This window comes from Lissotriton helveticus, chromosome 7 (assembly GCF_964261635.1).
Source record: "Lissotriton helveticus chromosome 7, aLisHel1.1, whole genome shotgun sequence".
In the NCBI taxonomy this organism is placed as follows: domain Eukaryota; kingdom Metazoa; phylum Chordata; class Amphibia; order Caudata; family Salamandridae; genus Lissotriton; species Lissotriton helveticus.
This window is the reverse complement of record NC_136068.1, coordinates 9,058,846-9,076,742: the sequence shown is the minus strand read 5'-3', so window position 1 is coordinate 9,076,742 and position 17,897 is coordinate 9,058,846. Positions and strand designations below refer to the sequence as shown.

Below are 17,897 nucleotides of genomic sequence, written 5' to 3'. Positions count from 1 at the left end.
CTGGGTCCATTTATAAAGCGCTCTGTCATGGTATATATATTTTATCTGGCAATTTGCATATCATAATACCTTTTGTTGCTGAGCGTTCTGGCAGACACTTGTTGAAATTAAGTCCCTGTATTGCTATAGTGGCTCTACCAGGTTTGCTGGGGCTCTTTCTTTGATTTTGTAAGGTTAAGCAAGGATGGGGAAGAGGGTGGTGTAGTGGCACTGGGTCCATTTATGAACCGCTTTATGGTGTGGTATATGTTTTCGTCGCAAATTTGCATGTTTTAATACCTTTTGGTGATGAGTAATCCAGCAGACAGCGACGCAAATCGCATAACATTTCTGTGGATAACAAATCTTCGTGCTGATGGACACTCTTGCACTGTGGTAGAAGGCTGCCAGCGTTGATGGCAAATTATGAAACTTGGTGCCATTGTAGATTTACATGGAAGCTTGGACCATTTCTTTGTTACTAAGGTGCAGTCAGGGGTTTAAGTGGGAAAAAAACTGGGGGTGCTCTAAAAGGGTTAGGTCAAACCTCTTAAAGGGGTGTGGGCTTTCCAAGTAGGGGCATGGTCTAAATCAAGATAAGAAGCATTGTGTGCTTAAGAAAATCCCCTCCAATTATCCTACCTTGGGAAAACACACTCTTTAAAGGATTTCCCTTCCTCCTACAACATGGCTCACCTAGCATGATGTCTGCACTTCTCAGTAGTGAGTAAAAAGACCATGTGCACATCGATGTGCATGCTCTCACTGCAGTCCAATAAAAAAGTTTGCCATTGCCGAAAATAGAGCTCGATAGAGACCTGTGTTGAGGCCCCCTGAAAATAACTGCCTGTGCTCAGGCCAGGCCCACTTAAAGCCCTGCATCCATCCATCCTAAGCACTGCGCCATCCAACCATATTTCGATTCATCCATACATTCCTACATACATACATACATCTGTCCCTGAACTTATCCTAACCATCTATCAGCCCACTCGCCTATGGTAAGCACTGTGCCATCCATCCAGCCATGTGCCCATATATCCATACATACATCTGTCCCAGAACCAATCCTAAGCATCTATCAGCCCACCCGTCTATCCTAAGTACTGGTCCTTGCAGCCATTCACCCTTCCATCCATCCATACAGCCATGCATCCATCCATCAAGCTATCAATTCATCCATCCATTCATTCATCAATCTCGCCCTTTATTCAACTATCCGTCCTTATTTCCATGCAACCTCCGCCCGATCCTAAATCCCGCTTATTATACTCATCCACCCAGCCTCTTAAGGGTCCGAAAAGGCTGGCGATAAGCATTGACAGGCAGATGTTTCTGATAAAGAACAAAAAAGCTTTGAGGTGCTCCTTGTGGACCATAGTTCACCACCCTTCTCTGGTGGTGTTTTACACAAAGGTCGATCCAGCGAAAGAAATGTAAAGCAGCTTTTTAGTGTAAGACGTTAATTTAGAAACATAACATTTCGTCCATTTCTTTATAGGAACACTGCTTTAAACTGGCCGTGACTGACAGATACTGGATACCTGTAGTTCATACATTTGAGAGGGCAGACCAGGCAGCTAATTTGGGGTGGTGAGAACCTGCACTTAAATATTTCCATGTGAAGCACAGTATAGGAATATAAAGGTAATTCCAAAGCTACTATCTCCATATTAAAGAGGGGGTTTGTGGACTAGGTGAACGAGGCAAAGCGTGTGTTTTCGTAGCACTAAAACAAGACACTGTGAAAGGTCAGAGCAGGGTCGTGCTGGAGTTGGCTGCCTGTGGTCGTCTCCAGATGTGCAATCAGAGTGAAATTTTGAGGGAGGCTAATTCCTTCAGCAATGGGCAGAGTGGGGATGTAGGGGCTCTAAAAAGGGGTGAAAAAGAACAGAGCCTCATTTACAAGCAAATGGTCTTTTGAAGACCTGTGAAGTACTCAGGTGCGGCTCTGTGTGTGCGCCTGGGAAGCTTTCTCAGAGAGTCCGGGGCAATGGGCGTTGCGCGCCTGGTGGTCTCTCTGCTAATCACCCCACGATGATGTTGCTCCTGCGCTGCAAAAAGAGAAGGGATATCCTGAGAGAAAATAGCTCTCTTTAAAGGATGTCCCTTCTCCTACAACACCAGCTCACATTCCGTAGCAGTCCATGTTATTAAGAAGCAGATAACTGCTGTTAGAAAGATGTGTGAATGTTGGTCTGATTGTGGGAGTTGGCGAGCTTTTAAGAAAGCATGCAAGATTGGAGGCTGTAAGCTTAGAAGCGTCATGCAGTTGGACATTCTTGCATAGTAATGAATGACTGCTATTGTGGTCGCACTTTTGAGCTGTGAGAAAAACTTCTGTATCCTCTTTAGGACAGCAATATGTAAAAGGGAGAAACCACTGCTCCTGAATAAACGCACTACATTATATAATCAGATACAACAAGATAAACAACATGTACACCTAGCAGACACAATGACACTACGTACTGTGGGACCCGTGGATAGCCATGTACACAAACCAAACAAGGCATGGCACCTCTGCCACACAATGCAGAATGCGGGGAGAGATGGGAGCAAAGTATGTGCAAAGGTGGCAAGTGATTCCCGATTCTAAAAGTATACAATCCAAAGTATTGAGGGGATGTGCCGGACAGACTTGAGTGAGCAGAGCACAGACATGTACAAGTCAACATACACTGATGGTCTATTGAGTGAAGTGGACAGTGGACGCAACCATGACAGTACAGTCAGTAGGGAAGATTACGAAAAGGCGTACATGCCCCCTTACCCCCACAAATCTTTAGCATAGTGGGCAGGCTCGGCATACACAAGGCTAGCATAGGGCTATGAGTAAAAGGCACGTTTCTCTGGTTGTGGTTCTCTTCCGGAAAGGCGAACGTGTCTGTCAGGTCTGCGCAGCTTACACCGCCACGAGGCTGACGCCATGAGCGAAGGTGGCTGCGTGAATGATGCTCTCAGCCTGCTGGTACCCAGAAACGATAATGGCTGCTGAGATGCACATATGCCCCACAGTTCACCTTTCGACACCACCGTATGTGAAAGAGGGCCCACCATGTGCCGGCGGAAGCTCCTCGGCCAAGGTCTGCGAGCTCGTAAGGCTCCTGAGATCAACGCTGGCTACCCCGACACAGCAACGCAGTGACCAACCTGAGGATCAGCACCGTGGAGTGCTCTGTATACTACTAACACAGTAGTCCAACAGGTACCAACAGTGGAATGGGGTCTTGATCCCACAATGGACGATGTTAGAACTGCATCTGAGAGTGGAGATGAAGGTACTCCCTTTGACCAGGTGCAACCAACTCTAGGTCCCAACAGTGGAACGGTGTCTTGATCCCACAATGGACGATGTTAGAACTGCATCTGAGAGTGGAGATGAAGGTCCTCCCTTCGACCAGGTGAAGCCAACTCTAGCTCCCAACGGTGGAACGGTGTCATGATCCCACAATAGATGATGTCCGATATTACTTGCTGCTTGGTTTTCACACAACTCCCTCAGTTGCGGTGCATCACACTCTGTGCTTCCGTAGCTAACTGTAGCTAACTGCTGCACAGGATTATTGGTCTTGGTCGACTGCAGTCGCTGGTCTGCACCGTGGTACAGCAGGTCCGAATAGTGAAACGGGGTCTTGATTCTAAGATTGAGGATGTCAGAAGTTAAAGTCTGTGATGATTTCTGTGTACCCCTCTGATCAGGTGCAACCAAATCCGTGCTTCCGAATCCAACGGCACGTGGTTGTGAGGCATTAATGACCATTGCCTCTGGCCTACACTGCAGTCACGAGGGCTCACAATTCAGATCAAGTGGTGATTGTTTAATTACAGAAACAGCTGGCAACTAACTACAACGTCTATTGAAATATACACAATATAATTTTAGTATACTTGCTTGAAGAACTTTTTCAGATGAGTTATAGGTTTACTACAATGATGAAATTCTTCTTGGTAGTGGAAAAGAACACTGAATAACAGTCTACAATGTGGACATCAGAGATGGCAATTCAAATTGTTTTGATTTATTTATTGCAGAGTTTTTTGTAATTTATGTTGTTGTATTTTGTGAAGAGGAAGTGAGAAAAAGTATTCATGGATGTCTGTGTGACTACTGCCTTCAACTTACACTGCAGACAGCAGTGTTCACAATTCAGATCGAGTCATTATTGTAGATGATGCAGTCCTGTAGGCAAAAGACATTGCTCGATTGCGCTCTGTCTGCACCACGCATACGCATCATCGCAGGTTCTGCACATGCTTTTTGTTGTTTCGTGTATTACAAACTGGGCAGCGCAAGTCAACGCCACGTGGCTCTGGGCCCTTGCTGACAGCTCTCTCTGGCCTACACTACAGACAGCAGTGTTCACAATTCAGATTGCGTCGCTATTGCATATGATGCAGTCCTGGAGGCAACAGACATTGCTCCTAGTATGGCCTGGCCCGCAGCATGCATCATTGCTGGCTGTGCACATGCTGAATGCTTGTGATGTGGCTATCTGAGTGCACTAAATCTGATGGACCCTTTATGATACAATCTTTTTGTGCATTATTTTTCAGATCTACTGCCTGTATCTCAGTATTCTACAAGTTATGGTTCTTTTACGATAGAATATTTTGTGTATTATTTCACATCTACTGTCCCTACCTTACTGCAGCACAAAGTATTGACCCTTTTATTATTGAATCTCTGATCCAATCATTACTGTTGTAGTTGAAGCTAACAGCAACCATTCCCTGAGGGTGGTTTACACTCACCACACACGCATCCAGCACAGACGTCACTGAATTTGTGACCCTGGTAATAAAAAGGAGTTGAGCGCATGTGCCCGTACCCACTTCCACTATCTATCTGTGTCCGTGTGTTCATTATCTATGCATGATACTGCCCCTGGGCCATACCACATTACATTGTGCTGTGGACAGCGTATGCAACCATGTTACCTCTGGCAGTGGGGAAAACTTCAGTTATGTAACTTTTAGGTGCATGGCTATCACATGTGGAAGGCTACTTTACAGGTCACGAATATTGATGAATTGTCTCTGCAGATTTCTTTTGTAAACTTATAAACATAGAAGTTCTGGGAAATGTTTTTAGTGCCCATATGTTGATTTGTTCTAAATTTGAATTTACTTGTGGTAAGGTAGACTTGCATGTTGTGTGTAGTGTAAGATATGTGTACATAGCAAAAAAGGTTTTCAAAAAAACTCTCTAAGCAGAAGAGGTGTGTCTCATCAATTGTTGTAAAGAGAATGACTAAAATGAGTGGCGTTCTCCAACTGCTACAATGGGAAATGTTATGAACTAATAAAATGCTTTTTTTAAGGTCACAATTCAATCGGGCACCCAGCGCGCAAAGAGACCGCACCCGACGCGATTTTGAGAAAATATATTTACCCTAATATAAGTTTATTACAGTTAGAAATATATAAATGTTTAAAATATTTTAGATTATCGCTTGCTATTATATATACTTTAAAGTTATTTAGTTATAGTTTTGAGACATATAAAAACTAGCACACTGTCAGCGTTTAGTACGTATTTCTTAAAAGAAAGGCAAAACTGATTTCAACTGCATTAAGAGCGTGTTTACCGCAGTCAATAAATAGTTGACCGTCCGTCTTTAAGAGGGCGTCATGCTGTGCTATGAAGCCCCGCCCGGTTGGAGTCGATGCTACATGAGATATTACATAAATAAATATAAGGGGGCTGTTAACTTTTTCACAGAAGTTAAAAACTACGGGGCATATTACCAACGTTAAGCGATATTTATCGCTAACGATGCTTAGCAACAAATTTTTTAACGCTAAGCATCGTCAGAAATTATCGCAGATAAACCTTGCTATTATCAAGGTTTATCGCAAATGCGATAAAAAACGGTTGCAATGCATGAATATCGCTGAAAAGTCAGCGATATTCATGCATTACCGAGCTAATGCTCTTAGCCATGTTATCCACCTCCCATTGGATAACATGGCTAAGAACTGCTCAGGGCAGGTGTTAGTTTTTGGAGATATTCGCTCTTAGCGCGAATATCTCCAAAAGTTGGTAATAGGAGATAGCGATGTTAGCGACTGTTTCCAGTCGCTAACATCTTGGCACGCCCACTTTGCATGTCATTAGTGATAAATATCACTGACATGCAAAGCGGGGCCCAAGATGGTCGCTATCTCCTATTAGCTGTCACTAACTGGTGTTAGCGACAGCTTGGTAATAGGGAGATAATTTTATCTCCGCTTTCTTGGCTTTTAAAGCCAAAAAAGCGGAGATAAACCCCCTTGATAATATGCCCCCCTGTCATTTACCCTAATAGGCAGAATAAGTAAGCTTTTCAATAGTAATACCATTTAGCTCATAGGCAAAGACAGAAGCCTGAAAGACCTCTACCATAACAAGTGACGTATGTTGAGGACCGTATTAAACAATAGCAGGTTCATGAAGGTATATGATAATATGCATCAGACATTTAGGCAGCAACAAAAACCACTTTGGTAGAAAATGGGGTTTGGGATTAGCAGCAAGAGGATTGGTATAACTAAGCGTAACCCAGGGTGTGCAAAAAGCAACGAACTAGCAGCCAGTTCATGTTCAAAATATAGTCCAAAATCCAGCTTCAGCAGAGAGTTCTGTTTAAAATGAGCAGCAAGAAAAAAGCAGTCCCAGGGCATACCCTAGCCTGTGCGGAAGACCATTCAATACTAGCCAGTTCATGTGCAAAATACAATTCAATGTCCTGTTTCAACTGAGATTTGAAATGTGCAACAGGAGAAATAGTGGGAGACGAGCACAACGTATCCCAATTGTGCAAAAAAGCAATAGATAGCAGCCAATAAATGTGCAAAACACAATCTAAAAAAGACGAAAAATATTAATACTCCATGTAAGGGTGACAGACACGGGGGGTTTCAGCCCATTTAAAAGTATATGTATCATTTTTAAAATATATACATAAAATCCTTAAAATAATTGAATAGTTTTACACAGACTGCTTCATTCTTCAGGCAAAAGAGAAAATCACAGGCTAAAGCTACATTTTTAACACCATTTTGTAAAAACATCGGCCGAAGTCAGCGACGATGACTCAAAACCAATGCTGGACAGCAAAACAAGACATGATCCAGAGTTTGAATGCTCAGGTTGCATAAATTACAAATGTTTTCATTTTTCAAATTCTGGGACCAGTTTGCTGTTAAGTCGTTTAAAGGTAAAAGATTCATATGGCATAGAGTGAGCAGTCATTGAGTTCCATGCTCTAAATTCCAGAATATATATTTCTGTGAGATTCTCAGTGAGTTTGTCCTGGATATTATCTTTAGTCTCTCTTTAGACATACAGAATTTAAAATCTCTATTATAGCTAATCTTGCCACTTAACGTTTTTAAATAAGATTTAAGTTCTAATGGTGTGAGAGTAACCACTTATTCTTCTTGTACACAAAAGAGTTTTACTGCCAATGAGAAATCACGATAGGAGTATTTCCCAACCATATCGCCGAAGATTTTTTGACACATGAAACCTCTTAATGAATCAGGTTTGCTGTTTTTTAACTGATATCCCCATGGTAAAACCCTGGTTAAACCTTGGATATAGGTGCTTATCAAGCCACATTCCAATCTAATAGCAGCTGATGGTACTAATGTGTTAAAATTGCAAAGTTTACTTAAAATCTGACGTTCAATCCTATGTAAAAAGATCCAGTCCTTAACAGAGATTGATTCAATGGCATAGAGCAGGGTTAGAGGGATTTTTGCTTTGAAAACCATCAATAGGTGCAAAAAATGCCTTCTGCCCATGGCACTATAGAAAATACGCAAACCATGTACAGGAACTATTTTTCAATATGAAGTTTTTTCTTCGCACTACCCGCTATGAGTTTCCCTAAATAAAGATATGAATCTACCACCTCCAGCTTTTCAGGACCAATTTGCCACTTAAAATTTCTTGATTTTCTACTTTTATTTCATGTCATGATCAAGACTTTACATTTTGATCTGTTATCTTTAGGAAATGGGCCAGCGTGTAATTCTGTAGTGATATCAGCTTTCTATTCAGCCCGTTAGGGGTTAGGTCCAGCACTACTATATCGTCTGCATATAGGAGACATGCAATAGGCCGGCTACTTATCTTTGGTGCATCTCCCTCTAACTGAGAGAAGCAATCGGGTAAATCTGCTATATATAATGAAAATAACAATGGTGCTAACAAGCAACCTTGTTTCAAACTATTTTCTGTAGGGATTACATCTGATAAACCTTGATTTCCTCGCATTATTATCTGACCCCAAGTTTGAGAATGTAGTGAGATAATTAAGGAAAGGGGGGGAGAAGGCAGAGCAGTTTTTTGCAATTTTTTCCATAGTAATGGTCGATCTACCTTATTGAAGGCCGTTGAAAAATCTATGAAAGACATATATACATTTGAACTACAGGAAATCGTGTATTTCTCCTCAATTAGGTTCAACATGGAGATATTATCTAGGGTAGAGTGATTTTTCCTAAAACCTGCTTGTTCTATAGGGAGGACCTTCTGCTCCATCACCCATTCCATAAGGTGATCGAGGATACTACGTGCAAATATTTTCCCTGCCGCATCTAATAGGGCTATTAGCCGGTAATTACCCGGAAGTGTTTTAGGGCCTTTTTTCTAAAGAGGTTTTATAATTCCAGACCAAGATTGTGGAATCTTCCCCTGGGAGTAGCAAAAGCTACACAGTGGGGCTAGGTAAGTGGCCCACAGAAGTGGCTCCTTTTTAATTACCATCATGGGAATGTTGTCAGGACCCATTGCTCCTTATTTGATGAGTTTTATATAGTGCTGACTAGACCCGGAGGTATCAGAGCGCTTTACATGAGGTTCCACATTGTTACAAAGTTACATCAGTTTCTAGAAACATAAAAGAGCATAGAGGACGAGATAAGGAGCGTAGAGGGGTAAAGGGGGTCAGGAAAAAGGGTAGGAGGGAGCTATGGCAGTTAGACGAAGGAAAGTTTGCCCAAAGTCTGGCTGGGTAGGTGAAGGCCGAGGGGTAAGTCCACAGCTCATCTCCTTAATAGCGATCAAGGTGGCTCCACAGGGCATCAGCCAAAGTGCTAGGTGTCAACGGTCAATAGTGAGTTCACAGATTCAATGTCCTGGTACGTGAGACGGAGGGGGGATATGCACGAGATCTGGACGATGTCCAATTTTTGTCTAAGTGTAATAGCTCATCGTGATAAAGGACCACTGTGGCGGCCATCTCAGGGTCAGGCAAGAGATCCTGTCCCTGGTTTTCCATTCGGCCAGTCCCCATTTTAAACATTCCCCTTTGAATTCTCAAGGGCCCCTAGTGTATTAGGGCCTCTTTTTCAGGGGTCTCCTAGATCACTCACCCTATTCTCGATGGGGGACCGCGTTAGACGCCATCTTGAAGGGTGAAAATTGGAGGGATGTCACCATGTTAGTGATCATGCTGTCTGGTGGAAATGAACATCAAAGAGGATAAGGGAGTCCACTGTCCGTCAGAGTCAGGGGCCGTTCAGCGGTCGGGTGAAGGATGGCATGATGCTCAGACGTTGGAGACAAGGTCGCGAAACAGGCAGGATTGAAGTCAGAGACCCTTTAATTACACACACAGATATACAAAGTCTGTAGCAGCCCTTCTAAGTGTCCCTCCCAGGTCCATAAGTGATGTGCCGCACCAGTTCAAGTTTTTTCTTTGATTCTGGGTTTTGTATTCTTGTGTATTCCCTTAAAAACAAGACTACAAATCTAAAGATTAAAAAAACAGCCTTGACTGGAGCAGTACACTATTCCTGGGAAACTTGACATCTTTAGTAGTGATCAAACTGTGCTTTCATACCAAAACAATACATTTCCACATATTTGTTAAGCTGCATTACTTAGAAGTAGAGCGTGTCCCTTAGGAGTAGAGAGGTGCACAGTGCACTGGCGCTGAGTGTTGCAGAGTGGAGTGGCGTAGAGTGGAGTATGCATAGTGTTGTAGCACACTGCCTTTACAGACAACACATTTTCATTTCAAATGACCATTACATTTGCACAGACATACAGTCTTACTAATTAAACGTATATGGTGCATAAACAGCCACATCACTAATTGAATGAACATAGTTAAATACAGGATTTTAAACAGATCGGGTGACGTGGTGACTGAACTCTTCTTTAATGGTTATGGGGAGAGATGTCTCTCTTGTGCCACAACAGTCAGCAATTATTTCCCAATACCTTTTGGAATTATTTTTTGAGGCCGCCTCTTTGAACTGCACCCAAACACCATCCTCCTTTATTTGTCTTAGGGAGCTTTTTTTCTCGGTCTTTTCCTCTTTAATAGGTTTATTAATTTACTTTGTTTGAATACAAAATTCAGGAACTGGGCCCTCACTTATTTATTCATGTCCCTATTGATGGTAAGCATTGTATTAAAATGTAAGCTCAGTTTAACTGGAGCATGGGAGGATTTGCATGATTTAGCCAGAAAACCTACAATATGGGAAAAGGCTTTGAATAAGTCAGATTGGCTAGAATCACACTCGAACGTTACTATAGCCTTATAGCCCGCCGTAGTGGGCTATACCAGCTATTAAAGGCCCGCTGCAGGGTTAAAGTCCCAAACCGAAGCCGGGAATTTAACAAGGCAGTGGGTCTTCAATAGCCGGTATAGCCCAGCTACAAAGGGCTATAAGGCTTTTAGAATATTCTGCCACTAGAGGGCAGAATGTTCTAATAAATAAAACAACGCCTTCAGGGAGGGTGAGGGGATTGAAATCCCCTCAGGCTCCCTGAAGCATTTGTTAACAGCCAGAGCTGTGAACAAAGAAACATTGGAATGTTGGAGCTCTGGGCTTATACCAGCCATTACAAGCCCGGAGCACTCCATTGTTTTCAATGGAGCTACCAACATTCCAATGTTCTAATAAATGCTGCTGATCTCTTAGCAGAGCCATTAAGTTCATTTTTAATTTAGCGGTCGCTTGAGTATTCCAATGAATTCTACCATTTGTTGCATTGAACCCTACTGTGCTGCCTTTAAAACTCTAGGGGTCTACCTTATCACAATTAAATTCAAATTTAAAATGAATCAACATATGGGCGCTAAAAACATTTCCCAGAACTTCCATGTTTATAAGTTTACAAAAGAAATCTGCAGAGACAATTAAATAGTATATGATAGATCTCCCAGCTGGTGCCTTATGAGTATATTTTGCTGGAATATCCTTTTCTAACCAACCATTAGCAATTATAAGGTCTAGACTCCTCTGGCCTTCAAGTAATGAGACTCCTCTTTTGTCTGTCCTGCTACAGGGCATTGGGGATGTTTAGGGCTTAGTTTTTTGTAATATTATAGAATACCCTTATACTATGAGAAGAGACTTTAGAGATCAAATGTCCTACTAACATTAGGAACCTGCAGTCTTCACTTTCCATGGTAGAGGAGATTAAGACAAATAGATCTTTTAATAGGTAAAAGTAAGCTGTGTCAGGAAGTAGATATACATTTACGATCAACAAGGAATTCAAATTATCCTGGGCATCCTTATGATCTAGCTTAATCGCCTGAATTAAGTTTGAGGCATGAAAAATGTCTTTATATGACCAACTAAGACTCGTACTTACGTACTTAGCAAAATAGCAATACCTCCTTTTTTTGCATGACCTCTTTTCACAGGGAGCACAGGCCGACTCAACGCTATATAATCTTCAGTGGACCAGTCCTTTGTGGTCCAAGTTTCTTGTAGACAAATTATATCAGCACTCTGCTCTCTCAAGAATAAGAGTTTGTTTTTATTAGTGCTTAAGCCAGCTGCGTTCCAAGATATCACATAAATATCCTTGCTAGAAGATTTCCCACATTTTAGACCTAAGTATCTCTTTGTATTAAGAGAGCCTGCTACCCAACTCCATTTCTTGTGCCCCCTCCTCTGCAGAAAGCACATACTGGGTATTTTTCACTCTAAGAAGCAAGACCGTCCTGCCTTCTTTACCAAGGAAGACCTGGAATATACTCTCTCTCTCCAAGAAGGGTTTGCCCCTTGAGGTGGATACTAGATTGATGTTAGACTGTTTATTTTGGACCCCTTGTTTAAGGCTGGCTCCTCTTCAGGTATTAGAACATCAATGCCACAACAATGCAAAGTATCACTGTGTGACATTATCAGGTGCAAGATAGCTTTGGATGCAAACGTTACACTTGCGCCCCTAAGAATAATATATTTTTTACCTCAACCAGAGCAATGTTGTTGCTTTCGATCATTTGAAGGCCTGGGATTTCAGAAAAGCAACCCAACAGAAAAGTCCTCTTCATAAATGGTTCAGGGTAAAAGGGGCAGAATGTGAAGAATTAACCAGGTGGTATCTCTCTGGAATATTTTTAGAAGGATTATAAATGACATTATTACCTAGGGATGAAGCAAATAAAGAAGCATTAGGCTTCAAGAGACTCTGAGCAGTAGAAGGAACATGTATATCTAATGCAAGTGCATCTTGAGTTGATTTAATTGGTGCACTTTGGTTCAAAAAGAAGAACAAGCTTCCAACAGATTGAGCTCTGCTTGGCCATCTTCCTTCTTCTAAACTTTTGATTCTGAGGTTGTTGGTATATTGTGAATTATGTTAGGATCGAAGTGTAGCCATTTTATACGATATTTATTTATACTCTGACGTTTTTCCCTTTTTTCATCCTTCTTTTTCTTACAAACGCTGTTAATTTTATTCCTAATGTCCTTTTCCTTAATGGGTGAGCAACCAACTTTTAGTCCTTCCTCAATAGGATTCTCAAGAGTTATACACCTGTTTTTACGAAGATAAGAAAAACCTTTCGAATTGTATTTGAGTTTGTATTTTCATTCTTAGCTCGCAGATGGGACAATTGGTACAGCCGCTGTTGGCAAAGACTCAGAACCGAAGAGTTGCTGTAGAGCAGAGGAGTGTATTTTATCAAGTTTATCTTCATTTTCTTTCAATTTGATTTTTTCTTCCTACTAGAAAAAGGCTTACCCGCCTGAATGACAAAGACTCGCCTTTTAGCATGGGAAAGAGAGTCTGTTTGAGTAGTATAGGGCCAATTGGAGTTATTCTCCAGAAGTAGAGGAGGGGAGGACCCATTCCCTGGATCAGGCTTACGGGAGGGGAGTAGGCAGGCTTTACCGGGTGATAATTTTTGTTCAGAGGCTATGAACTTTGTCAAGGTTAAAAGGGAATCCAGAATAAAGCCAGAATTACTCACTGATTTCTCCATTAAGGCTAGGATGGAAGACAGCACTCTTTCCAGGAAAAAGTAATGATTCCAACATCAGTATTTTTGACTTTGGATTATTACTTAAGTGGAGAAAATTCAGGGATAGATCAGGAGTAGATGAGCTCCGTGAATCCAATAGGCTTGTTCCGCTGATTGTACATCTGAACAGTTGCATTTTAACAGGGCCATCCTTAAAGAAAGATGAAGTTGCAGGAATATGTATCCTGGACGACTCTAAATTAGGTACTTGAGACATCTAAAGGGGACTGATTTAGATTAATGTCAGGGACCGTAAAATATTCCATTATGGGTCCTCCCACTGGCACTAGTGGAGATAACCCTTTGAGTTTGAAGACTCCATGTATAAGGGAGTGGGAGTGGATGGTTAAGTTTGCCAACAAAGAGTCAGCCTCCCTCGATTCCCTAGACTCCGAGTATTGGTGATTTCTACACCAGGTTCCCCCAGTTTTGGGAGATAATTTAGAGCATACTGCTGGCAATGATTTTCCAGGGACTACTTTAGCCTTTACATGATCTTTTTGAGTCGACATCCCTACTAAATTTAGGATTATTTCTTTTTTGATGAAGAAGGAAGGAATGATATCAAAACTCTTCAGGATGTTTATCTGCAGTGAGTTATTCCTTAAAGGATTGGCTCTACTTTTTTTGCATACTCTTGTGTAGATCAATCTGCCAGAGCACAATTTCTTTGTGGTCATATCTGTGAGAAGTTGGCCTGGCATATGCTGTCCACTATTCTAGTGGGCACCTTGCACCAGTCCAAATGACCCTCATGATGGTAGGTTTAAAGACAACCTATATAGAAAGCTAGCCTAGTGTTATGAAATAACTATCATGAAAACCAATTCCCTTGCAAAGACGGAATGTTTCTAGTAAAAGGTAAACATGTTAATACCTAATGCCTCTTTTAGTATGTATTCCTTGTTGTAGCCAATGCTTAATGCCTCTTTGAATGTATTTATTCTTGTGTTGGCCAATGCTTGTTGATTCTATGCTTTCCAGCAGAATGTAGAGGACCATTGGCTCAAGTTTGTGGTTGCTCACGTTTTTCAGGCGCCCCTAACTGTCAGTTTACATGCATGGCTGAACACGAGCCTGCAACGTGCTCTAAGACTGTTTAACCCCTTCCATGCTCATGACGAGCTCAGCCCGTCATGCAGTACACTGCTCGTGTGCTCATGACGAGCTCAGCTCGTCATGAACAATGGGAAACAAGGATCTGCAGCCCAGAGGATGAATTGCTGTAGCATTGATGTGGTTAAAACCCCGCCCGTCCTTCTCCCAGCCTTGCTTCTCGCCAGTGACTCCCACCTGTCTCCCTGTCTTCTCGGGCCCCCCGTCCAGATCGGTGGCAGTGTCTGGCCCCCGGCTGGCCTCTCTGCTCGCCCCGCGCTCTCCTGCTGTCTCCACCGGTCCTCCTTCTGCGCTGGACTTCAGACCCTTTCCTTCAGCTTCCTGTGAAAAGAAGAAAAAGACATCAACAGATCGTTGGCGAGAAATTCCTAGTGAGCCAGCTGGTATTTAATTATTATTTCATTCCTGCTTGACAACGGTAAGCCGAACAGGTTATTATTTTATTTAAAGACATTACCAAGTTAATAAAAGAGATTTCTGCCCTCGGGAACATTCTTCAGGAAATGAACATTTAACGCTTGAGTGCATTTTGCAGAATAGCAATCTATGACAGCTTTCTTCAGAACAGTTATCTCTCTTGCTAGAGTGCTTTCTTTTTTTTTGTAATATATTTTTATTGTTTTTCATTGACAGAGTATTTACATACATATAACAATTATTACACTTCGCTGATACATTTGCATATTCGGGTTACATAGATATTTTTGATAGGTTGTTGGGTGGCTTTTAGGATGTCACGCGAAGCATGCAAAGTTTGTGGCTGGGTTGTGGTGGACAGCTTGGTTTTCTAGAGTGCTTTCCCCACTAATGTTTATTTTCAACACTGGTTATTTTTACAAGGACTTAATTTCTTTGAAGATTACGTGTTGGAACGAAAGCTAACTTTTAAAAGTGACATTTTGTTTGAAATAACTTCAGAACAGTTTCATGAGACAACTTAGAAGTTCAAGTTTATTGTTCAATGTTACTAATTAGTATTTGCTAAAATGCTTTAGAGAACAACCAAGTCATATTGCTGTATCTTCTTGTGGCTTCTTTTGTTTATTTTATTTCATTTCAGAACCCCTTTTTGGAGCCTGGGAAAGGTACAAATAAGGTACATGCTTTTATCTTGCATATGACAACTGTGAAATACAAGATTATTGAGGAAGTGAATTAAGTAAGCTTTATATGTGTTTTTATACAGAAAAGTCAGATCAAGGAATACTAAGAAAACACACTAAATGAATGCATTTAAAGGAGTGCAAAATGTTGCTGTCAATTAGCATGGTATGTTAATTATGAGTATGTTAGAATTTGACAATAATTGTGTACCCCCAAAAATCTTGTGAGAACTTAGTAGTTTATTCGTTTCTTCAGGATAAACACAATCTTGGCAAGATAAACACAATCTTGGTAGAGACACGTACCGCATTCCCAGTTCCGTGAGAGACGTACACAAGAAGCATTCCCGACGCCAGATGACGGTGTTTGTTTTTTCTCTTTCTCTCTCTTCCACTCCCCCTTCTCTTGGGGGTCATTTGGAAACAGTAACTTATATTCTATCTTGCTGGTTTCATTTGATCCTCGGGGGAGTAGGGAACAAGCAACACCAAGAAGGGAACCAAACGGAATTCAGGTGAGAGTTTTCGTGACACCTAGAGGTAGCTGTGGAGAGCGGCCTTCAGGATAAGTCTTGGAGGAATGTAAAGCAGCTTGTTTTACCAGTCTATAATCTCATGGAAGACCAAATGAAAGGAGAACCACACCATGTATATATATAAAATATATGTATTTATTCTAAACGCACTACTCTAGTCTCTTTATGAGGCTTGAGGCAAAAGTACCTCAAGTAAACTTATTTAGCACACAGTAAATTAGCACAGTATACGTTTTGACATAGGGGCCTCACAAACCATATACTAAGAAAGAGGTATAAGTTAATCTCTCGCGAGACTACGCCACGATCGAGACAAACATCAGATTCAGAACAAATACACTGTGGAAAGGCTGATTCTATAATGCCGATTCCAACATCCTTCTTTGCTCAATTATTCTTCAAGAGAAGGTCGCTTGAAATCCCAGAGCCAACTTTATCTTCCAGAATTTTTTGGATCTAGGCAACACGCAGGGGGTCTCTACTCTCTAAAGTTTGATTTGTCCTGAGGATGGCTTTAAGGATGTAACAACTACAAGGTCGAAACGTAGACTTTTCTTGTCCATATCTTTTAAGTTCAAATAATTCAGACAACTGAATCATTGTGTCAGGCTATGCAAGATTCATTGTTATCAATTCATTAAGAGTGGACTACAGCACAAGTGGATGTGAAGAAAAATTCATTTGTTTCTAATCCATTTGTTTTTGATGAATTTGTTTTACAGTACCCTTTTAAAACAAATATATAAAGAGATATTGTTTATCAAACTCAATACCCGTGTAGCATTTCTTCTTAAGTATTTTGATTACTGTGTCCAAATTTATGGGACAAATTATAAAAATAGCAGGTTCAATTTAATTGAGTTGATCATAAGTACATATATTTATGCGATCAAATACCTGTGATTCAATTTCATGAGAACAAAATCCCTTGTTGGCATCTTTATTGTATTGAACTTTAGCCCAAGCTCGCAAGGGTTTATTGGGTCTCCCACCTCATATATAACGACATAGATACAAGGCATAGAGCCTGTAGAACCTTTGTGGCCACCAGGAAGCACCCAAGGTAGTAACACAGGAGACCCAGGGGGGCGCGTGCAGTGTCTAAACACAGACGCGAATCATCATTTACTTCTATGGAGAAAGTCGCGGTTGGAAAATTACAAAGGAAGAACACTCAGAAGAGGACTTGGAGAAAACCCCTTTAGAACTAGGCAGTTCTGGAGTCAATACCCATGGGAGCACCGGAGTACTCAAGTTACCTCACCCAGGGAAGCCGGGTGCATAGGTGTCTTTTGATGTCAGGTTTCATTGTCGTTTCCAATGGCGAGCTGCTGAAAAGTGCTGCAGGCAGCCAAGTCGAAACTATCCGGATGGATCCAAGCCTGGATCAGAGTTGGGAAGAACCTGAAAGCTGGGGGGACAGAGTCTGGGTCACAAGCCAGTGAACAGGAAGGCGAGGAGAAGATGCCAACCGTTGTCAGGTGCTTTGCAGGTGAAAAGGTGAAGCTTGACTCTTCAGCCATGAGGACCAGGAGGTGTCGAGGACAACCAGGTGCTGGATTCGAGCTTCCCCATGAAAGATGTCGAGTGCTGCGGTGTCGAATTACGGTTGGACCCCAACAAGCCTTGGCAACAGCAACCCACACAGAAAGAAGAGATTGGCTTCGGTGCAGACCAACCAGGTCTGAGGGACTCACCCTTTGGAGAGGAGTCAGGGCACGTCTGGAGCAACCAGGGAAGCCCAATAAACAGAAGAGTTACCTTTGTGAGGACGCACCAGTCGACAGACTAGGGATCGCGAAGGAGCCTTGTGCAGAAATGCTAGAAGCGGGCCCATGGAACACTCGTGGAGTGTAAGCCCACAATCTTAGATGCAGATGGTGCTCAGGGCTTGG

At 41.9% G+C, this 17,897-nt stretch overlaps 1 protein-coding gene across 4 annotated transcripts in view; it reads right to left on the bottom strand.

Moving 5' to 3' along the window:
- Positions 1–17,897, bottom strand: part of LOC144766566 (uncharacterized) — an 844,102-nt gene that overhangs the window by 544,028 nt on the left and 282,177 nt on the right. For all 4 annotated transcript variants that reach the window (XM_078650371.1, XM_078650370.1, XM_078650369.1 and 1 more), the window contains exon 5: positions 14,541–14,684. In XM_078650371.1, coding sequence (XP_078506497.1) covers positions 14,541–14,684 — 144 coding nt within the window. The remainder of the gene's footprint in view (positions 1–14,540; positions 14,685–17,897) is intronic.